We start from the raw sequence: 24,549 nt of genomic DNA on the forward strand, positions 1-24,549 counted from the left end.
CTTACATGGGCACCACCTTCCCTGGCTATATCTGAAGCAGTCCACCCAAGGCTGCCATCACAGTCCTACTCCCTCAAGTCACCTTATATACTGTCACCAATCCCATCTAGCCCGGGATACACTTTATCTGATGCTTCATCCATCCCGGTCACTGCCTGCTTGCTAGGCTCTCGTATCTGACTTCACCATCTACATCCATCCTGTGATGGCTCTCTGTCTCTCAGTACCCTCCCTGTCTTCCCTCTGAGCCCCAGCTCCAGCTCTCCCCTTTTTCTTCTCTTCTGAACCCTTTCCCTACTCTAACCTCTCAGCCAAATTGCTGCTCTTCCGTTGGTGATCACACATGGAGACTTAAAAGGCAGCCACCAGCCCCACCTTAGAGAACAGGGAAGCAGGAATGATGGCGTCTAAAGCGAAATGGAAAGTGATTCCGCCAACTCTCTGTAAGAGGTGCATCAGCCCTGCCAGGGTGGTGGGACTAATGCCCGTACAATGGCATTTCCAAAAGACAGGGAGACAGAGAGCCAATTGTGGGTGCAGACTGAGCACAGTCTATGGAAGTTAGGTGGTGGTTAGGCTCGGTGAAGAATGCCTGTGACTGAGGTTTGCTTGAGTCACCATTAAACATGACTTACTAGGTTCAGCTGTGTGCCGCTGCGTACTATAGACTCAGATGGTCCACGCCTACAGCCCACACGGCATGGATGCTGTTTTCAGACATGTTAGCAGCACAAAACACAATCACCAAACCCAGAGGTGCTAGTGCGGAGAGGTCAGCGGTGCAGAGCTTCATGCCAAACAGTGGACACTCGGGGGGGGGGGGGCTGGCTGCCTTCTAGCTCCTTTCAGATCCGTTCAGACCTCCCATAGTCAGCCAATGAAGAATGGCAATCCAAGTCGCAGCCATGTGTTGAAGCCCATCCAAGTGAATGTTCAGAGGTGCGTTGGGTTTAGGACAAATTACGGAAACGTTGTCATGCGAGGGGGGCTCTGCCTGCTTGAAACAGTCTCTGGACTGGGGCAGCGGCCTCGTGCAGAGAGCTGTGGGCTAGGAAGCTCTGCCTACCTTTGGAGTGTGTCACCCGGCGTTTCCCTTGGGGTTTCGGAGACTGAAGGGCTAGACAAAGAGATGGCTGGTACCGCAAGTGTGGTTGGCCTGTCTGCTGGGGCACTCACTGGCCAGCCACAGGCTGGTGCTACCCTGCCCCCCAGAGGACAAGGGAACAAGGGGACGTTTCATGTATCCTGGCATGTATGCTCAGGTTGCAGGCCTGTGGGTTTATGGTAATTACATTTTCAGGGATTAATATTTATTTTTGCATGGAAGGGGGGAAATTGAAATCAGATTATTTAATTACACACGTAATTTTTTGCATGTTTAACTGTATCTCAAAATACAGTTAAGAAGCTAAAAAAGAGAATATAGCATCCGCTTTCTTATAAAGTGAGATTTAGAGAAATAGATGACAGCTATCTATGAAGTATTGGTATGCAATTCAGGAAATTGGAGGCAGAAAGGGAGCAGGTATTTTTGAATAGCTTTATGGGGGAGACTTTCCCTTGGGGAGAAGTGCAGGAGAGGTCAGCAGAGCAGGGCGGAGAGAAGAAGGGCATCTTGACTGTGGAGTTCACACTCTAACACTTACTGACCACCTTGTGGGTCTCATGGGGTAGGAAGGGGTCTAGTCTCTATGCCGGTTTACTGGCGATCCTGCGGTTAGCTGAGCTGCCAGCGGCTGCTTGGTTGCATTCAAAAACACCAGAGCTGTTTCCTGAGTACCCGAGGCCTGGCTCTGAGGCCACCATTTTCTATTTGGCACTCAGTCAAGGTCTAAATTTTAGCCCTCCCCCCATCCAAGAATGGAACCAGGACTTACCTGGACTGAATGCAGGCTCCTTGGGTTTGCTGTGAAAATAAACAAAAAAATTAGTATATTATATATATATATATATATATATATATATATATATGTATGTATTTGTGGTATGCATGTACTTAGAGATATGTGTTTGCATGTGTGTGGACATATATGTGTACATGTTCATGTGGAGGTCTGAGGACTTATGTTTTCCCTTGATAATTCTCTATCTCACAGATGCAGGCAGGGTCTCCCAGCCACTGAACCCAGAGCTCAGTTTTAACCAGTATGACTGGCCAGCTTGCTCCACGGAGTCTCCATCTCTGCCCACTCACACTGGGTTTACAAAAGCACTGTCAATCCCCTCGGCTTTGATGGGGCTCTGGGGGGATCTGATGTGCTGACAATATTTTAGCTGCTGAGCCATCTCCCCAGCCTCCAAACACCTTTTAAAGGGCACCTGGGTGTTTCCTCTTGAAAGGAAGGCCACATGCTACAGCCTTTTTTCACATGTGTGGTATGAAAATAATATGCATGAATTAGGAAAATAAATAAGGCCAAACTCATTGCAAAAGACATATATATACATATACATATATGTGTATATATATATAGTGAATGAGATTATAATCATGTTTTTTTTTTAATCAAATTTTGCTTCAAGTAGAGCAGATATAGGTTAGGGGACAGCTGACTAGTCAAGGTGAAAGTGGCCCTGGTGAGCGTGTAACGTTTAACACATGCCTGTTCTCTCTCAGACATAAGGAATTTATATAAAATGAGCAGAGTCGGGGGCTGGAGAGATGGCTCAGAGGTTAAGAGCACTGACTGCTCTTCCAGAGGACCCGAGTTCAATTCCCAGCAACCATATGGTGGCTCACAACCATCTATAATGAGACACGGTGCCCTCTTCTGGTGTGCATGCATGCAGATAATTGTATACGAAATAAATAAATAAATAAATAAATAAATAAATAAATAAAAAAAATCTTTTTTTTAAAAAATGAGCAGAGTCCCGTTTCCTGCCAAAGAGATACCTGTGCGTTCATGATTATGGCTGCTAAGATTCAAAACAGCAGCTGTATGTCCAACCACAAAGGGGTGGACCAGCTGAATGTCCACCAACAGAAGGGATGGAACTAGACAGAGGTCCACCAACAGAAGAATAAATATGTGGTATAGGTACACTGGACTTCTATGCAGCTGCAAAGAAAAATGAAATTTATAGGAAATGGCTGGATCTGGAATATATTATATTAACTGAGATAACCCAGACTCAGAAAGACAAACATCACACATTGTTCTAGTTAGGGTTATTATTTCTGTGATGAAACACCATGATTAAAACAACCTGGGGAGGAACGGGTTTATTTCAGTTTACACTTCCAGGTAACAATCCAGGACTGAGGAAAGCCAGGGCAGGAACCTGGAACTGATGCAGAGGCCATGGAGGGTGCTGCTTGCTCCCCATGGATTGCTCAGCCTGCTTTCTTATAGAACCGAGGACCACCAGCCCGGAGATGGCCCCACCTACAATGCACTGGTCCCTCCCCCATCAGTCACTAATTAAGAAAATGCCCCACAGGTTTGCCCACATTCCCTCCTCTCTGATGACTTGAGCTTGTGTCAAGCTGACCCCGAGTTAGCCAGCACGCTGTGCAAGTCCTCACTTAAAAGGAGAGCACAGAGGGGAAGAGGGGCTGGGAGGGGGTGAGGGAGGGCAATAAGGGGGGAAGTTGGGGCTACGTGGGGGACAGGGGAAAGGGGGAGGAGAAGAGGGAGAGAAAACTAATAAAACACATTTTAGGTAGGCTGAAGAGATAAGAGTTATCTGTCTCAGCAGCTAAAAGCGCTATCTGTTCTTTCAGAGGGACCCAGATTCAATTCCCAGCGTCAATATGGCAGGTCAAGCAAACCATGTGTGAGTCCAGTTCCACAGGACCCAGTTGAGGCTGGGTCTGTTGAGGTTCCTTCTTCCCAAGTGACTCTAGCTTGTGTCACGTTGACATGAAACTAACTGGCACGTCAGCTTGCATGGCAGACACTCTACTAACTGAACCATCTCCCCTCAAATCCTAAGATTGCCCTTTTCCTCCTTAGCTCTGATTTGAAACGCAATGCAAACTGCCTTGACTAAAGTCACCCTTTAGCCCATGCTACATCGCTGGTATTACCATCACCCCCCTTGATTTCCAGGGTACCCCATGCATGTGTGGCATGGGTGGTGGGGTTGCTGCTTGCAAGGTGGCTCAAGACTGGCTCAGACATAAGCAGCAGAATTTGCTGTTGGTAAACTCTGAACTGTGGTCACCAAAATCAGGGCTGTCAAAGTCTTGTTTGTCCTTTCCATCTAAAAGCCTGGGTTTCCCTTGGGGCTCTACGGCCCCAGGCCAGCCATTTCTAACCACTGGGCTAAGGAGCTCCGGCCTGTCTGCAGCCTGTAGCTGCTGTTCTGTGGCCTTGCCTGGCCACTCCGCTATGCAGCACTGGCTCCCGTCCCACTCCCGGACATCAGCCTGCAGATGACACACTCGCGTCTATACTTGTGGCCACTTCCTGTGGAGGCTTCTCGGATGTCCAGCCAACGCTGCAGTCTTCCCTCGGGTCCCACCCCCACACTCCCCTACCCCTGCCTCACCCTGGGTCATTTTGTTCATAGCACTTTTAGCCCCATAGTCTATTTTGCTTTTCCACTGGCAGAAGGGCCCATGAATGCAGGATCTCCATCCTGCTTACCATGGCATTTCCAGTGCAAAACGAGGGTGATCAGAGCCGGGCACTAGGGGTGGGGCCTCGGCACGTCTGCGCTCAGGTTTTCCCACTCTGACCTCACACCACAGCTGACCCAGTGTACCTCAGAAAGTATCCCACCCGAATTCCACTCCGGTCTGTTTTGGGCACTCCCTGAAGGTGTAAGGACCAGGAGTATGCGGATTCCCCTTGTCTTTCTTGACATTTTACCTAACATTCAGCATGGGCCTGTCCCTTGAGAGAGTTCTGTCCTTTTTTGTTTGCTTGGTTTTTTTTGTTGTTGTTTGTTTGCTTTTTAAAGTACAGTATAACACTTAGTGGTTTCACCTCTGTGTCTGACTTAGAATAGCTGTCTTTCTGTGGCTCACCTGGCTTGTCCCTGCTGTCAGGGCATGAGTAACAGTCTTGTGATCTGTCCAGAGTCCTGATTCCACGTCATTTACGCATTAGGCTCACAGGTAAGAGTGAGGACAGGAGAGGGAAGACTAAGAAAAAAAGACAGCAAGGCAAACCTCCGGGGGTTATAGAAACAGGAACAAGGGGGCCAGATAGGAACTCAAAAGGCAGGAAAAGAATTCTTCTCATCAGGGGTTGATCACATGGGTAAAAAAGATGCAAAATCCCCGAACACTGGCATCAGTGATCCTGGACAGTTCCCAGAAATAGGAAAATGCAGTTGTTGGAGCTGGGGAGGTGACTCAGTCAGCAGTGACTGGTCAGCACAAGCATGAGGACCTGGGTTCAGGTCCCCAGCACCTACACAGAGAGGCTGGTACCGGTGGGGGAGGGGCCAAAGGAATAGCCAGCACAGCCAATCAGGGAACCCCAGATTCAGGGAGAGACCCCCATCTCAAAAAAAAAAAGGTGGGGAGTGATTGAGGAGGTCCCAAGACATTAACCTCCGGCTTGCACACATGTACACAGAGGTGAGTATACACACACGCACATACACACTATAAACACGCACACAGCTATATATACATAGCTATAGACAATGGTCCACTAGAGAGAGAAAGTCCACAGGGGAATTTAAATCTCAGATCTCTAGGACTCTGAGGAGAGGGAATAGCTTCTAGGAGCAGGTGACACACGGCGGCCACCAAAGCCAAAGGTCATGGAAGAGGCAGCAAGGGTACTGGAGCATTTTACTCCTTTAAATCAAAGCTATGCAGCACATCGGGAGGGGGGACTTCCCCTCGGTAAGCTTTGCTCCTTCATCCACAAAATGGACAGAATCACCTCGGACTGAGTGAGACAGGACAGAGTGACAGCACACTGGTGCTAATTACTTCTCACTTGGTCAACTTCACCCACAAGAATCCACATAATCTCTATCTCTGGAGCCCTCTGATGACAGTCAAAAAAAAAAAAAACTAATGAAGGAAAACCATGACCAATTATTATAAACCTTGTTAAGATGTAAATGGCCTCAGGGCTTAGGAGTGGAATGGTCCTTTAAGAGATCATTCCAAAACAACAAAAGCCTGGTGTCAATGATCAATCTCTAGATGGCGCTCTTTACCAGTTTCTTAAATGACTCTGGGTTTTTATGTAATTTCATTCATTCTAGGACCTTGTACTGGGCAGTTTTTGTGTTCCCTGCACTTTGCAAAGTGCTTCAGGGTCAGAGACTGAGAACGGACAATGTCTCTGTCCTTTTAGAGCCCAAGGGAGGCCATGGGAGGGAATGGAGGGGGGACAGAGGAGGGTAACAGACCTTCAGCCACAGACCCAGGCTTTCTGCAAAACACCTACCTCGGATGGGGGCTAAAGAAATGGCTCTTCAGCTGAGCCCTGCAGGAAGTCTGTCCAAACACTGTCACAGCCTTCTCCACACTCCACAGCACCAGAGGGAAGACCACAGCACAAGTAGGTGTGGGGAGGCATCTCAGAGTGAGTTAAGAGTTAGGTAAGCCAGCGTCTTCAGCACTTTGAGGTGGTCTGAGCACCATTTTATCCATTTGGACCTGTGTCTTTCTCAGTGAACTGCTTATCCAACCCTCTTCCCCCCACTGGTTTGTGTTGTGTCTTACTGAAACCGAAGGACCAACCCCAGTCGGTGACCATGCCTTGTCTGTATCCTGTCTGGATGAATCTTTTCATGCATCCGGTCCATCCCCCATCCTGCCTTGCACCCGGCCACACACATGGTAGATCCACGTGAAGCAGCACTGTGGGTCTGCAAGAGTAAGGGGACAGGCATTGCCCAAGTTCCTGATCTCTTGCTTTTCAGGTTGGGGATAAAAGGCACAGAGTTTCAGAATGTCTGCCTGGCGGTTAGAGTTGTCAACAGGACACGGCCCAGCATCACCTGGGAAGAGCATCTCCCTGAGGAGTTGTCTGGATTGGGTGAGCTTGTGAGAAATTGTCTTAACTGGGTTAATTGAGGGTGGGTGGTGAGTATGAGCAGCACCGTTTGTCCTGGGTCTTGTGAATGTGGGGAGGGGCTTGAGAGAAAGCAAACAAGCATGGATGGGCTCGTTCTCTGCTCTTCAGTTTAAGCATTAATGTGTGTGGGTGTTTCATTTGCACGTATATCTATAAAATACATGCATGGCTGGTGACCACAGAAGCCGGGAGAGCATGTTGGATCCTCTGGAACATATGGTTGTGACCTCCCCCGCCCCAACATGGGTGCTGGGAACTGAACCCAAGTCTAGCCCCACCTTCTCTGCTCTTGACTATGGATGGACAAATGTGATGTGTTTCACTTCCTTAAGCTCCTGTCACGGTGACTTGCCCAAAGTGACAGACCCTAACCTGGAACCTCAAGCTGAAACAGTTGATTTTTATCACAGCGACAGAAACAAAAAGCTCCCCAAGAAGAAAGACATTTCCACTGTGGGGGGAACTGTGAGCAAACAGGGACCCTGCCACTCTGGGATAGAGCAGCAGTAATCGTGGCAACTGAAGGCCGCACCAGTATGGAGGAAGCTGGGGAGGGGACCGTATTCAATCCTCATGACGTCTATGAGGTAGATACTATTTTTATGCTGAAGAATCTACCCTCCTTCCCCGAATCAAGTAACTTAGAAGCACAGAACAGAAAGTGTCAGTGCCGGCATGGAGACTTGGGTGTGAGCTTACGGCTCCTTCATTTTAACCTTCTCTCATTTCATTAAGAGAGATAAGCATAGTCGTTCAGCAAATGTTTTCTGGGTACCTACTATGTGCCTTGGCATTGTTTGAGATGCTGAACTAGTCTGACCAGTTGAGAAAAACCTTGTTGGGGTTGAGCATGCTGGCACATGGTAGTAATCTCAACACTGGGAAGTCTGAGGCGGTGCTAGCTGGGCTACACACATCAAGTTCAAGGCTAACCTAAAACACATTGGTGAAACCCTGTTTTATTGTTTTTAAAGTCCCCAAATACATAATACTTACACAGTTGGCTGGGAGGGGTGTTCAGATTATTCAAAATAGCATTTCATTGTTCTAAGGAAACCCTTCCATTGTGCTGGAGAGGAGAGTATGTGGAAAGGCAAACTTCTTATGCAGTGTGTGTGTGTGTGTGTGTGTGTGACAAAGAGAACTCTGCTACTACCTAACTGTGTAGAGTGCACTGGGTCTTTGGCTGGATGTGCGGGGACCCACCTCTGAAATGAGTCTATCTGCTGACACAGGACTGTGCTTACACAGCCAAACAAAGAGGGGACAGTGATGCCAAAATTAACCACACCGCCTGCAGGGTGCCCTAGAACGGAAGATGAGGTTGGGAATGCTCGAAGTATCCCATGAGTCCTGAGTCACTGCTGACACCAGAGGAGACTTTCAAGTCCTCTTTCGGGGTTTTCAAAAACAGATAACTTATAATAAACTAAAGGACAGGGAAAAATAATACCGTGCTGGGAAACGTAAGAGGCATGCTGGAGAGACATGTGGTGTGACATCAGGGCCCAGGAGAGGAGGAGGAGACGGAAGATGAAGGACCGGGTACCAGAGGCTGAGCGCGAAGGTCTCCACGGGGATGGTGGAAGTGAAACAAGGGAGCTTTAGGAACTGGAGGAAGCGGCCAGAGGACAAAGCCATGGTCCATAGAGCTCTAAGAAAGACAAAAGGCCAGAGAGCCCAGCACAGCTGACCTTACCACCCTGTAAAGCAGCAAGGCCACCTGCCATGGTTCGGCCTGTACAACAGAAGAGGCCTTGCACCTGAGGGAATGCTTGTTTTTCCCTTCAAATCGGCTGACTCCAAAGATGGGCAGTGCTCATGTATGTGACAGCCAAGATTCTAACAGATGGCTAGACAGTTCTTACTCTACAAAAGCAGCCCATTGCAGCAAGCTGTAGATAGACACATAGTATCTTAATTAGGAAGTTGCCACATCTCTACCAGTTCCTTCCTCCCTTCTTTCTTTCTTCCTCTCCTTCCTTCCTTCCTTCCTTCCTTCCTTCCTTCCTTCCTTCCTTCTTTCTTTCTTTTTTCTTTTTGTTTTTTGAGACAGAGTTTCTCTGCGTAGCTCTGGCAGTCCTGGAACTTGCTTTGTAGACCACGTTGGACTTCTCCAACTCACAGAGATCCACCTGCCTCTGCCTCCTGAGTGCTGGGATGGAACACTTTCTCAGTCCAGCAATGTCTAATGTGAACTGTGCTTATAAACTTATAAATAAGCAGAAGTGAAACAAGGGAGCCTTTAGGAACTGGAGGAAGCGGCCAGAGGACAAAGCCATGGTCCATAGAGCTCTAAGAAAGACATTTCTCTGATATAAAACATTTTAAGTTAAAAAGATTCCTTGGTGGATTAGCGTACTGGTTGCATCACAGTCTCCTCTCAGAATGTTATTGCTGACTCCCTATTTAAATTTAATAAGTACTTCCTGGTGACAAGACTCATTATGTAATTATTAATATTCATTTGCCATGAATATTACATAAAGTAAAATATTACATTGCCCTACATTGTCAGTGCAGAGATTAACTGCTGTTAAAACCTGAGGCTGCTGAGAAGCAAAGTATTTTTACATGCTAAACAGTCAAGATGGAAGATGAAGACTGTACCAAGTCACAAGCAAGACTGTCAACCTCCACTGATCACTTCTGAAGAAAATGAGAAACCGGGCCGTGGTGGTGCATGACTTTCCATCCCAGCACTCGAGAGGCAGACACGGGCTGATCTCTGTGAGTTCGAGGCCAGCCTGGTCTACAGACCAGTTCCAGGACAGCCAGGGCTATGCAGAGAAATCCTGTGTGAGAGAGAGAGAGAGAGAGAGAGAGAGATATGTGGGAGCAAAAACCTGAAAAGCCTAATAAAGAATGTAGCTCTAAATAAAAGAAAAGCAACCACACATGCTTCAGAAGTTCCTACATTCAAGGAACTCTCAGGACTTGCCAAACACTAACTTTCAGCTCAAGAGTGGAGAGTTGCACAATGCACACCGAATAGCCCCATAGTTGCTCTCACTGTTGCTGAGGAACTGGCATGGCATTCTTGCACCATGACAGCTTTGCACATCTGGTGTGACACGTAGCATCACAGCTACTGAAGTGTGAGGTTTGAGTCCACAGATCAGGGAAGAGCCTCGATTCTCTGGCTGACATCGGTGTACTTCTACCTCTGTGCCAAAGGCTGCCCTGAGAGGAAGTGGAGGGGCCTCCAGCCATCGCGAAGAAATTACCAAGATTTCTCCAGCCAGAATCATCCCTTCTGCAGTCAGTGCATGACAGGTGGGCTATCTATTCCCAGAATCATGGTCAGATTTTGTCAAAATCTGGGTTGTGTCCGATGGCCTGGGCCATTCGTACAAATGTAATTAAACCTGTCAACCCAAAGAAAAGACAGGTCACTTCAGAAGTCGTCAGCCACTTTCACCTTACACATGAGGGAGAGATGGCTGAGAAGTTCAGGAAGACTGGTGCATTGTTTTCTTGGGCTCTGCTGCCCCAACAGATGACTATTTCACTGAGCACCAAGCACTGGTGTTTTCTTCCCACTTAGCACCTTTGTAAGAGTGACAGGAATGAGGCACAAAAGTCTCAGAACCTCAGAGGAAAAGCCAGGGCTCTTCTTAGTAAAGATGCCCAGATCTTTGCATGGACTTTCCATTCAATCTCACTGCCTACAGGAACTGAGCAGACAAGTCTTCAAATGGGAGGCAGCCACCCAAGGTGGCTGGAACTCAGAAGCCCAGTGAGGGGAGGAGACAGTTTATCTTCACCTTTGAAGTCACAGGAGAACCCACCGGGCCCTCCCTAGGCTTCTCTCTGTACTAGCCTAGAACTCAAGAGTTCCTCAGGAAGCCACTGGGCCTGGGGTGCGAGGTTGGAGCTGACCAGGCCTGGGGCTGCTCATGTGGGGAGATCAATGAGAACTGGGCCAGGCAGTATCCATATCACTAACTTGATCCTATCGCTCCTACTGCTATCCCAATGGGCACCCCAAAATATCTTCCAGTACCAGTGGGGCCCCAAGTGTCCTCTCTGAACCACCTGGCAGCATGATGGCCGGGTGGTCTCTTGGTTCCAATGACATCGAGGGCTTTTGGCTTCAAGCAGACACTCTCAGTGGCCAGGATTATTTTTAGAAAACGATTTGCAAACATTCCCATTCTCTCATTTCCAAATCAAAATTCCTTCCTGTGGCATTTCTCAAAAATCCTGTTGTAAATATCTTTTGTGGAAATATTTACCCAGGACATTAACCAAAGCCATGGGATTTAAAGGATAAAACAGGTCTAGAGTTTACACAGTGTAGATTCTTTCTGGAAATTCCTAATAAAAATCAGATATGCATACGACCTGCCAAAATCTAGACATTTCAAATCAGCACCAAACAGCCTGAATTCCACTGAGAGAAGCCTCTGGCCAGCACACTCTGTGGCCACCTGTTCTCACTGCCAAGGTCTCACTCGCCCATTAGCATGAGATTAACATAATCTTCCCCTAAGAAACACTAATAGTGTGAGAAGAAGATGCGCCATACTCTCTGAATTGTCATCAGACTGTGAGCTCAATTTACCATACAATAGAGAGAGGTGTCAGTACTTTTAAAAATTGTTTTACTGATGGGTGGTGATGGCGCACACCTTTAATCCCAGCACTCAGGAGGCAGAGGCAGGTGGATCTTTGTGAGTTTGAGACCAGCCTGGTCTACAAGAGTGCCAGGACGGCCTCCAAAGCCACAGAGAAACCCTGTCTCGAAAAACCAAAAAAAAAAAAAAAAAGGTTTTACTTTATGTACCTGGGAGTTTTGTCTGCATGTATGTCTATACACCATGTGTGTGCAGTACCCAGATAGAGGGTATCAGAGCTCCTGGAACTGGAGTTACAGACTAGTAGGAGCTGTGACATAAGTGCTGGGAATTGAACTTGGGTCCTCTGGAAGAACAGCCTTTATCTTTTCTTCTTCTTTGTTGTCTTCCTCCTCTCCTACGCCCACTCCTTCTACAAAGGTCTTTTTCAGAGTTAAAACTGACTGGAGTTTATACGTCCCTTACAAGACTGTTTTGAACTTGGAAGCTTTACAGCCTGCGGTTTGGAACCGGCCCTGTTCTGACTAAACTGTCCCCTTACATGAACATCTAAAAAGAAACAAGCTTAACCTCTAAAACTGAGCGTCCTTCCCAGACTTCACAGAGCAGAAAAACTAAAATCAGAGCATGGCAAGAACAAGGCCCACAACGGCAGATAGGCGCAGGAACCTTGCCAACACAACACATTCTTAAAACAGGCTGTTAACATGGAAAAAAAAAAAAAGGCTTTTGGGAGTAAAATGTTATTATGCTTTTCACAGGTATTTATCATAATTCACTCATAGAAACTTTAAAGTTGGGAGTAAGTGTGGGGCAGGAAACCAGAAAGGAAGGTGTTCACTCGCTTTGAAAACTGCCCCTGAGTGCGTGTGACTGCAAGACTTTCAACCTGTCCCAGAAAACACTGCTGACAGACTTTAAAGATTCCAGCAAAACTAACTTCCAGATTAATTTGGGAGGGCGTATTGGTGATGGGAGGCACCGCACCTGGAAACTCAGATCCACTTCCTGGGTTATTTTCTCAGACACTGCTTTATTAGTATCAATATCAGCATTATTCTTAACTCAGACGGGGCAGGACGCTCGGCTAGAAATCTGAGTACAGGTTTTCTGGATGTGACCTGTGATTGCCAGCTGTCATGTGCCTCCGTCCTCCCCTCACCAAGCGCCCCCCCCCCCCACACACACACTCTCACAAGGCCTGGAGCTCAGACAGGGCCCTGACTTGTCGAGAGGGATTTTCTGAGGTGTTTCTTGGGTAATCAAATGCCAGAAGGTATCCCCAGCACGACATAAGGTCTCCTTACCTCTCGCTGTTCTTCTTGCCACTGGAGGAACTGCTGGTAGAGCCCGTGCGGTTCCGGCTTCCTTTGGAGTCCCCGGAGCTCTCCCTCCGGCCACCTGGAGACACTCTCTCAGAAGAGCTGGTCCTATTGATGCTGAGGAAGGAAGGGCAGGCAGGTGAGACGGAAGTCTCCACAGTGTGACTGCCCTTCACTGCCAAGTGAAGGCTGTCATCACACTGCCATTTAAAAGACAGAAGGGTTCAAAGTCCTTACCACAGACATCCAAAGGCTCCCACAATATCACCTGGGATCCACGCCTCTACTTACTGCCTATGTGGCTGAGGCAGGCGAGGTAGTTGAGAGTCGTAGAGGAAACTGAGCCAAAGACCTCAATATACCGTGGGGTGGGAGGGCTTTGAAAGCCAGGGGCCTGCCCTTGGAGGGTGCTTCAGTCTACATCAGTGGCATTTCAACAAGGGTGACATTATCCCCCAGGAGACATTTGGCAATGTCTGGAGGCATTCCTGGTCATGGAGGGGAGGGGCTGCTACTGATGGGTAGAGGTCAGAGAGACTGCAAATCATCCTCCAGGGCATGGGGCACCCCTCAGCAGGGCGTAACAAGAGCAACATCAGTGCTGCCTCAGGAGAGCTCACGCCAAAAGCACACCAGGGACAAATGCAGACGGGGAAGGTGCCACAGGTCACGGCCGGCCGAAGCATCTCCCACACAGCTTCAGGCCTTCTAATGAACAGGCCTGGAATGGTGGGAGCCTGGGAAAGAGCCAACAAGGGCTTGAATGTGTCAAAATGACCCACACAGAAAAACCTGGTCTAGGCCAGGCTTCTTAAACATTTTCTCCTGTGCCTTTCTGTACCTCAGATACCGTCATGTGACCTGGGTTTGTAGTATCTAAAGGAGGCATGCCAATGAAACACTCACCACTGAGAAACAAAACATTATTTATTTATTTATTTATTTTGGTTTTTCAAGACAGGGTTCCTCTGTGTAGCTTTGAAGCCTATCCTGGCACTCACTCTGTAGACCAGGCTGGCCTCGAACTCACAGAGATCCACCTGCCTCTGCCTCCCGAGTGCTGGGATTAAAGGCGTGAGCCACCAATGCCCGGCCACAATACATTTATTTTTAAACAGTTCTTTGGTATACATCTGATTTTCCATTTACTGAAATGATAGCCAATTTGCATATTAATGATGTGATTGTTTATTTTGACATGAAGATTTAAATCTTAGCTGAATATCTGATAGTACAGGGCGTACAGCATCGTCAGTGTTTCCTAGAGTTCATTGATATTCCAGTTGAGTAACTCTTGATGCCAAGAACTCTACTTCATGTAAATTTGTAGCACAAAGTGATAGAAGTATGCTTAGGACCATATCAGAACTTGTTGGGAATTCTAACCTAAATCAAAATCTATTCAAGTGATTTACAAATTTCAAGGCTATACCTCAAACAGCAATTTAAAGATTATTTTTATTTTTGTTTTTAATTATGTATATGAATGCACATAGGGTGTGTGTGTGTGTGTGTGTGTGTGTGTGTGTGTGTGTGTGTGTGTGTGTTGGTCATTGGAGACCAGAAGATGGCATTGGATCCTCTGGTGCTGGATTTCAGGCAGTTGAAAGCCACCCAGTGTGGGTTCTGTGGACCAAACTCTACAAGAGCAGCAAGTGCTCTTAACTACCGATCCATCTCTCCAGCCTCAAACAGCAATTTTTAAAACCCACACATCCTAACACAATAGAATTCAAAGGTATATTATTAGATACTTACAAACTGAAGAAGGACATTAAGAAAATACTGATTAAGTCATTATGTATCTACAGGATCAGGAAACTTTGTATATGTAGTAAAAACACCACAGTCCATAGCATGTACTAGCCTGGAATCTGAGCCTAGATGTTTCAAGAAAAGCTCCCTGGCATCACAGACATGATGACACGTGCAATACAAAGTGTACACTGTGTGTTCAGAACCAAGGCTGCATCGAAGCCACACAATGCCATATGGGTGGGCGCTGTCAGAAACCTCTGGCTCATTATGCATTTTATTTTGAGTTAATTTTTGGCTGCTGGTTGTTCAGAAATCTTTTATTCTTGCCCTTTTATTCATAAAATTTTCATGACTCCTTCATTTGGTCACTGAAGCTCGTACATGCTTGTCACCCACAGTGGAAAGTATGTCCTAGGAGAAAGCAATCAATGTATGGAATTCCAGTCAGGTGTGGGTGCACACCTTTAAACCTAGCACTTGGGAGGCAGAGACATGTGGATATCCGTAAGTTCGAAGCCACCCTGGTCTACAAGTGAGTTCTAGAACACCCAGGGCTGTTACACAGAGAAACCCTATCTCAAAACACACACACACACACACACACACACACACACACACACACACACACACACACACACACGGGACTCCCATAGACACACAACAAGGAGCCAGGGACAGTGAAGGCTAAGTAACCCTCCCAGAGCATCCAAAAGTTTCACCCATTGAAACCTGACTCTGCACCACAGTGCTGGAGGTGTGGTCCTTCGGGAGGGAATTAGGTCAAGAGGGAGGAGGGAGCCCTGATGAATGTGGTTAGTGCTTTCATAAAAGGGGCCCCTGAGAGCCTTCTCCTCCCTGACCACCTCATCAGGACACAGTGTGAAGAATCAGGCTGCAACCCAGACGAGGACCTCATGGACCCCCCAGTGCACAAGGGACTCCTACTCACAAACATGAGCAACCACTTCCTCTTCTGTGGCTTGTCAGTTCACAGATTTGTGGTACTGTGGCAAAGCAGCCGAAACGTACCTAGGCAAGCACGTGACTGTTACCGGCTTCTCTGGGAGCCTCTTGCCTTCCTTGTAGGCCAACAGTGAGTTTTTTTTACCACACCAGCTGGTCTTGCATCCTTTGCAGAGCCCCATGCAGGCAAGAATGGATGAAATAGTGAAGTGTCAGTCTCTGCTCCTGCTATAGGCTCTTTCCGCACACTTGCTAATCTGTGAGAAGGAGGAGGTGTCCATTGTGCAGACAGGGGAAGAGGAGTCTGTGTGGCTGGGCACATGGAGCTTGGCAGTTACACACACAAGTGTGCAGCTTGTGCCATGGCTTGGGATAGGACTATTCATCTGGTGGCTATTGAAGGGTGTCACTGTGCCACACAGGTGGGGAAGGCATCAAGAAAGAGAAGAAGGTGCTGGAGAGATGGCTCAGAGGTTAAGAGCACCGACTGCTTTTCCAGAGGTCCTGAGTTCAATTCCCAGCAACCACATGGTGGCTCACAACCATCTGTAATGAGACCTGGTGCCCTTTGCTGGTGTTCGGGCACATGCATAATAAAACAAAAAACAACAACAACAACAACAAAAACACATCTTGAAAGAAAGAAAAAAAGGAAGAAGGAAGGATGAAAAAGAGGAGAAAAGCCACCCCCAGGAAAGTGATTTTTAGAAGCATGTTGAAAAGCTGCCACAGAATCAGGTAGCAGAGACAGGACAGAGAACCTGTTAGCATTGTAGAGAAGTGTGTGTGTGGGGACAAGATTATCTCAGAGCTATGAAGGACATGCCCCATGGCAGGAAGACAAGCCACCAAATCTCATAATGCAGTGCACAGGAGCTGAGGGACCTAAGACAGCCCAACCCTGCCAGGGCCCTGTTCCTCTTAGTCCACCCTTCAGCCCCCTTCCTTGATAGTAGCCTTGTGTTATGCTTGTGAAGGCCACCTAATGTGCTGCCATTTGAGAAATCACCCTGCTCTCAGAGGGAGAAAATGCACTCCGAGTGACCGTGCCCATGACCGTTTTTTACACATGGTCTTTCTGGTGACTGAAGGAGCTTTGGATCTGCGTCACTGGGTATCTCACTGGAGGCTCTTCATGGGTGTGCCTAAAGGTCAGCGTGTGGTTTGTTCTTTTCTTTGTGGGCTTTGTTTTAGAATGCTCAATTTGGGGACAAGAAAATGACATGTCTTAGGACAACATGATTTTTCTGAAACCCAGGATTATAGTCTAAAGACCAGAGAAACTGTTATCCTCTGGGGGTTCACCATCCTCCCATGACGAAAACCATCAGCTGCTGTAGCTCACCCAGTCACCTCTGCCAAGTACCCAGTGTAGACTCGGAAGCTTTCCTGTGGGAGCCGCTGGAAGGGCTCAGGAGACCGAGGCAGCAGAAAGAGGCCTAGAGCAACGCCTCTACCGTGTCCTTGTGGGAGTTCGTGTTAAGTTCATAAAATGCCCTAATGGCGCGGTAAAGCACACCTACCATCCAACTATGGCAAACACTAACCAAACTCAAACCAGTGACTACAACAGCGGTTAATGGGAACTGGACACATCTCATTTTACATGGATTATTTCACCTAAACCTCACACATTTCCTGCAAAAATATCATCACCCTCATTTTACAGATGATGAAAACAAATTCAGGGATATACAGTGACTTGCCTGAGCTTCTGAGAGCAGCTGGGTTAGTGGCTCCAGCCCATGCCCTCTCTGTCTCTCTCTCTGCTGGTCACCTAACCAGGACCTTCCTGCAGGGAGCCTCCTTAGTCACTCGGGAGGGATAGCAAAGGGGTTTTGTTCCCTCAGGGCTTTGAGGAACATCAGCTCTGCATATCTGATAAATGTCTACAAATCCAATACACAACAAACTAATATAGTTACACAGCCTAAGCCTTGCCACACGGGAGGCCCTGAATAAGGCCATTAAGCAACCATGTTGGAGGAAGGGGAACAAGGATTACAGAGCAGATCTAAGCTCCCTCTCCTTGGCACTGATGTGTTCCGAGTATCTCAGAACCATTGTGTCCACACATAAGAGCGTCAGTGTGAGAAAGAATTTTGTTGTTTTAGATTTATTTTTATTTTATGTGCATAAATGAGTTGAGGAATATTAAAAGACGTGTTACATTCGTTTATGCTGTGGAGCATTTGTTTAATGATGCAAAGATGGGTTGCTTTCTTTTATGTTGCATTTGTTTAACTCTGTGAAGCTGTGTTGCTTTGCCTGTCTAAAACACCTGATTGGTCTAATAAAGAGCTGAATGGCTAATAGCTATGCAGGAGAGGGATAGGCAAGGCTTCCAGGCAGAGAGAATAAATAGGAGGAGAAATCTGGGCTCAAGAGAAAAGCAAAAAGAGCGAGGAGCCCGAAAAGCCACCCAGCCACAGTCAGACACAAGTAAAAAGGAAAGAAAGACATATAGAATAAAGAAAGGTAAAAAGACCAGAGGCAAAACATAGTTAAAGAGAAATGGGATAATTTAAGTTAGAAAAGCTGGCTAGAAACAAGCCAAGCTAAGACCAGGCATTCATAAGCAAGAATAAGTTTCCATGTATTTCTATGGGAGCTGGGTGGCAGGTCCCAGAAGATTTAAAAAACAAACAAAAACAGACCAACTACATAAATACTTGTTTGCTTATGTGTGTGTGTGTCGCATGAATGACTGAAACTCAAGGAGACCAGACGAGGGAATCAGATCCCCTGGAACCAGAGTTATAGACAGTTGTAGGCCGCCATGTGTGTGCTGGTCATTGAACCCTGGTCCTCTGCAAGAACAGCCAATGATCTTAACCTCTGAGCCACCTCCCAGCCCCAGTGGAACGTGTAAAAGTTTCAGGGACGACAGAACAGACAGACACCGTGTTTTGCTCACACAGCTCAGTAGAATCCGTCCCAGCTCTTTTAGGACATTTGCCATGCCCACATCTGCATCAAAGTGTTAAACTTTTAAAAGAAAAATTAGTATTGTCCTCTGTACAGAAAAAAAAAACAAAACAGAAATAAGACAATTTCTTTTGAGAACCAAGAGCCCTTATGAATTAAAGAGGATTTAGGAGGGCTCAGATGAAGGACAGAAAACAAAAGCTTGAAGACATTGCAACAAGGGCAGCCAGAGAGAGTGGGGCTGTGGACTCGCTGCAGGAAGCTCCCTTTAATCACCAGCAGGGACTATCAAAGACCTTACAGTCCCCCTGGACAGCAAGCAAAAACAATGCTCTTTATTTGTGACAGGGCAGGGGTACCAGCTTGAAAGAGGCCTCACAATAACACAGCTCATCTCTGAGTGCTTGAGGGAGGCTGAGAGTTTTTGGTGAGTAAACACCAGTATTTCTTCCCATCTGCTTCTCTGTCCCCACACCCGACCCCAAACTTCCAAGTGTGAAGGGAAATTGGCTTTTTTTTTGTATTTCATTATATATGCATCAAAGAATTCTTGCCAATTTGAATCTCAGACACGATAAAAAATTCCCGCAATGGAGATGTGTGACATTCCTCCTTGTGATGAGATAATAGCTCTCAGCCCAAGAAGCTAGAATTATGGCTTTCTGTCATTAGATGATTTGAACTCAAGAAACGACTTTTTCCAAAATTTGAGGAAAAGGCCCTGAACATTTACCCTCAGGGGGGAATCTGAGGCAGAGCTCTTAGGACCAGAGTTTCTGACGATGGATTAAAAACTGTGACCCACTCAATAAAATACTAGGCATTGATGGTGTCTTGAGGCAAGAGGCACCAGGGCCACAGGGGCTTTTTGTCCTGCAAATTATGACATACCTAATTCTGACAGGCTGAGATGACACACTTTAAAGTGAGTAAAAATGTTCTTCTCTATCACTATGATAAATATAGATTAAACCGTGTCTTTTAAAAATTCCTTCCTTATTTCGTGTGTGGGCCTGTGCCGTGTGGTGCATGTTGGCATAAGGGACAGGCGCACACACCTGTCCATGTGCACATGAAAGCCGGAGGAGGGCGTCACGTGCCTCCCTCACTGCTCTCTGCCCTTTCCCCTTGGAACAGGGTCTCTCAATGAACTTGAAGTTGAGCTGGCAGTCAGTAAACCCCAAGAATCCTCCTACCTCAGCCTCCTTCTGTTAGCACTCAGGCATCTGTACTGGCCTGTCCTTGGGGTCCTGAGAGGATACACCCTCAGCTGTAGCCACTAAGAGCACCACCTGTGCACATTCACTGTGTTCCCTTTTAAAAGGGCCCTGCCACCTCCCATCCTCTCCCTCTCTCTCTTTTCCTCTCTCCTGTTGTTCCTGTCCCCAGAGGCTGGTCTCTCCCCTCCTCTTTCCCCTTTTTTATTATCCTGCTCCCTAATTAAAAAAAACAAAACAAAACAAAACAAAAAAAAAAACACTCTGCTTGAACCCTGCCACAGGACGTCTTTTCTTAAATTCCAGCACCTACAGCACTGGAGTTTCTCATATGCACAGCCACACCCAGATTCCTTTGTGGGGTGCTGAGGACCGGAACTCAGGTCCATGCCAGTGCAGCAAGAGCTCTTACCCACCAAGACATCAACCCAGTCCCTAAAACCTTTGTAACACAAGTACTTTCTCAGAAACACCACCTCAGAAAGTCTTAGAGGAAAACCGTTTACAGGAACCAAACTGCTTGTTGTGATAACCAGCAGAGGCCAATTAGTCCTTCCCGACTTTTAACTTCGTCAGCATGCCTTCTTGCTGCCAACAACAGACTCAAACCTATGCCCCATTAATCCCTCCATTGTATTTGGATCTGAATATGAAGACCTATATTAAAATAACAGGGTCTCACCCTTCATTCCATTAGACCTGGACTCTTATAGACTACCCCCCACCCCCAACTATGCACACCACAGGTTTGGTGTTGGTGTCAATTCAGCTGTCTCAGGCTCCCTAGGATTGAGATGATAGAGATGAGCTGCCGTGCCCAGTCTAGAAACAACTTTTCTAAAAAATCAACTGAAGTCGGGGTTTGGTTTTTTTGGCTCTTTGCATGGCGTGTGTATCTGGCACTGACTTGTGCCAGGTCACACGTCCAACGGCCTGACTGTTTTCCCAAAGGGCTGTTGGCTGTTTGGAAGCAACAGCTACTTCACTCATTCAGTCTCAGACTGGCACAGAGCACTGTTAAAATGATGCCTGTTCCAGTTTCCTTCTTTTGATCTCTGCTAACACTCACACCCCAATGGTCCTGCACCGCTAGCGCCCCTCCCCGCCCCCCCCCCCCCGCAACCACCCCCATGAGCTATTGTCTCTTTCTTGTGCATAGGGAAACTGCTATTGATGGCCTCAGTAGTCCACGGAGCAAGGTGTGACCTACAATGTCGTCCCTAGATTTTCTGCCCCTTTTCCTTTGACAAATAGAAACAAAACCTCTTCCCAAGGAATCCAAAGCAGGGGAGCACAGTCCCAGACTAAGTTTTAATTGGCAACACAATGCAGGACCGCTGGGGCTGGACTGTTTCCAAAGGGGATTTTGTCCTTGAGCACCAGGCTAACAGCCCCAGAGTCTTCTCTTGAAAACAAACACACACCACGCATGCCTCCCAGATGTCCCAGCTTGGTTCATTTGGAGTCTCGATTACAACAACATTCTTCAGGATTGCAAATGTGTTTATGGAACCCCAGCCTCCACCCTGTTTTAACCTCTGCATTCAGGAAGTCTGGCTGGCTTCTTTTTGCTGTCAGAAACCTTTCCTAATGAGAGCTACTTCAATGCATTGCATCTAGAGGCAGCCACCGTTCCTGTCTCCAGCTTCCCAGTGAACAGGATACATACCAGCAGAAGCCTGTGGCAGCTGGGAGAGCCACAGTCCTCCACATTCTCAGAGCTAAGTCTGGAAAACCGCGGGTGGCCAGTCCACAGCTTCACACTCAGAACAGTGGAGCAAGCAGGCAACTTGGACAGATTGCTTTGTAAATTGAAAAAGTCTAGCTGGGGGTGTAGCTGGCTGGTAGTGATTGCCTAGCATGCATGAGGTCCTGGGTTCGAGTGCCAGTACCACAAAAATTGCCAATACTACAAAAAGGGCAAAGATTGGAAAAAAAGAAAAGGGAAAGTCTACAGATCTAGAAAGAACATGTTTAAATGTACACAAACGCACCCACACATGCACGCGAGCACACACACACACACACACACACACACACACACACACACACACACGCACATGCACACGCACACGCGCACGCACACGCGCACACGCACACGCACGCACACACACATACACACACTCATATACATGCTTGTACCTCACACACTCTCATACACACACACTCATATACATTTGTACCTCACACATGCACGCACACGCGCACACACACACACACACAGAGCAAGGTAGCTATGAGTCATGATATTTTTTTCTCCTTCACTCCCTTTTCTGTCTCTCCTCTTAAGATAATACTGCTGACATCCCTCACGATCCAGGAATCTTTCCCACTGGGATGAAATGAGGTAAAGCCCCAACCACAACCTCACTTTACTCCTTGGCAAACCAGAAAAAGAACATTTTTTTTTCTGGCAAACCAGAAACAAAACAACACACAAACAAAAACAAAACAACAACAAAACCCAAAACAAAACAGAGTGTTGACAGAAGAGAGGACCCAGTGCAGGAGACATGGACATAAAGCAGAACAGCAAAGGGAAGGAAAGAGAGCAATAAAAAACCTGGAGTTTTACAGAAAGAGACATAAAATCCAAATACCTTTGGTGAAACTAAAAGAGGAGAGTGAATTGAAAAGTGAATTGAAAGGAGACTGGCCACTACAACTGACAGCACCCCAGGAGTATAAAGAATTATAAGAGACTTTATGAATCATTGCATGTTGGCAAACTGAATAGCCCAGAGGGAGTCTAGGAATATATCACCTAATAAGAATGAATCATAAAGAGATTAAAAATATGAACAGATCCCTAAGTGGCAAGGAGTCTGAACAGCAATAAGAATACCCCCTGAAGAAAGCCCCAAATCAGTTGGCTTCACTGGAAAGTCCTATCAAACACAGAAAGAATAGTTAGCATCAACCCCCTTCTTCAGAGCCAAAGGGGACAGAAGAGTTCTGGTTTCCTTCTATGTGACAAGTATCACTCTGATGCCAAAACCAGACAGAGACACTACAAGAAGACCAATATCCTTGATGAAAACCTATGAAAAAGAAAAGTTCCACATTTGATCTCTGCTCAAATCAGAGCAGAGCTCAAAGCAGAGATCATTTTAAAAAGAAAATGCCCACAAACTGAGATATGTAAAAGATGGGACAGCCTTTAACCTCAGCACCTGGGAGGCAGCTATCCCAAGAAGCACAAATATGAAAAAAAAAAAACAAAACCAAACAAGTGCATATGTAAAGGTGTTGAATATATTTCTTTGAAGAAGATGTATAAATGGTCTACAACTATATGAAAAACATCTATGTCACTAATCATAAGATACAGGGGCCAACAAGATAGCTCAGTGGGTAGAGGCACCAGTCTCTAAGCATCTGGGCAAGAGTGCCATCCTAGGGACCTACGGTAGGAGGGAGAACTGGCTCCTCCAAGTTTTCTTTGACCTTCACTAGCAGGCCATAACATGATACACACTCACACAGATAAATAAACAAACAAATAAAAACGTAATAAAAACCGTAAGGCCAGCTGTAGTTAGCCACACGTCTAATCCCAGCACTAAGAAGGTAGAAGCAGAATCTCAGAGAGTTTGAGAGAACCTGTTCTACACAGTGAGCTCCAGACCAGCCAGGGCTGCATAGATGGGGTAGAAACACAAATCAAAACTACGTAGAGAGATCGCCCAACACCCATTAAGATGACAGTATCCAGAAGAAAAGAAAGCCAGGCTAAGTGGCTCATGTCTGTAATCTCATCTAGGAGGCCAGGGCAGGAAGGTCATGAGCTCAGGGCTAGCCTGGGCTACAAATGGAGACACTTCCCCAAACATAACCAAAACAAAGAAGCAAAAAGAAGAGGAAAATCACAAATGCTGAGAGACACAGAAATTCAAATCCTACTGTGGATATACTTCCCAAAGGACACAGAGACAGCCATGCCCATGGCTTGGCAGCAGCATTGTTATAGTAGCTAAAACATGGAAGCAATTCCCTGCCCCTCACCAAATGGCATATAACAAAAAATGAACCCTACACACATTTGCTGGGATACCACTCAGCCTTGGAAATGAAATTTGTGATACATTACAGCAGGCGTGAATCCTGAGGACACTATACTAAGCAAAAGGAACTAGTCACAACAGGGCAAATATGTAGCTCCACTCCCGTAAGTGTGGAAAGTAGCCTGAACTGGGCCAGCAAGATGGCTCTGTGGGTAAAGGCACTTTACCACCAAGCTGATGTCCTGAGTGCTATCCCCAGGGCCTCATGGTAGAAGGTGAGAACTGAGGCCTACAAGTTGTTCTCTGCCCTCCACACGGACACTGTGGTCTGTGTATGGTGATGTGTGCACACGCTCGCTCCCGCGTGCGCGCGCACACACACAAACACTTTTTCATTATTAAAGTACTTAAAACCATAGAATCAAAGCAAGAGGTCCCATGCCAGGAACAGAGAGTAGAGGTATTGTTGGGTGGGTGGAGAGATTCCGTTTTGAGAGCTGAAAGGCTTCGGTTATCTGCTGGACAACAATACACAAATATCCCTGTCCTGCTGAACTACATACACACACATGGATAAGAGAGCAAATTTAATGTTGCGTGTTTTCTTTTAATTACAGTTTTTAAAAACACACATAAATCCCTGAAACTCACAGGAATAGGTCAATTTTGTTGGTCTTACATCTAGAGAGCAACCGCGCTTCCTGCCACCATCAATTAGCATCCAGAGGCCATTTTGTGCTGGCTCTAAAAAAAAGGATGATCCAAGCGAAGAGTTAAAA

The 24,549-nt window shown here is 46.7% G+C and overlaps 1 protein-coding gene across 1 annotated transcript in view; it reads right to left on the bottom strand.

The window, feature by feature from the left end:
• Positions 1–24,549, bottom strand: part of Eml1 (EMAP like 1) — a 107,524-nt gene that overhangs the window by 33,700 nt on the left and 49,275 nt on the right. Inside the window, exons 4-5 of the mRNA XM_035445661.1 lie at positions 12,886–13,017; positions 1,878–1,906 (exon numbers count right to left, since the gene is read on the bottom strand). Coding sequence (XP_035301552.1) covers positions 1,878–1,906; positions 12,886–13,017 — 161 coding nt within the window. The remainder of the gene's footprint in view (positions 1–1,877; positions 1,907–12,885; positions 13,018–24,549) is intronic.

The sequence above is a fragment of the Cricetulus griseus genome, chromosome 5 (genome assembly GCF_003668045.3).
Source record: "Cricetulus griseus strain 17A/GY chromosome 5, alternate assembly CriGri-PICRH-1.0, whole genome shotgun sequence".
In the NCBI taxonomy this organism is placed as follows: Eukaryota; Metazoa; Chordata; class Mammalia; order Rodentia; family Cricetidae; genus Cricetulus; species Cricetulus griseus.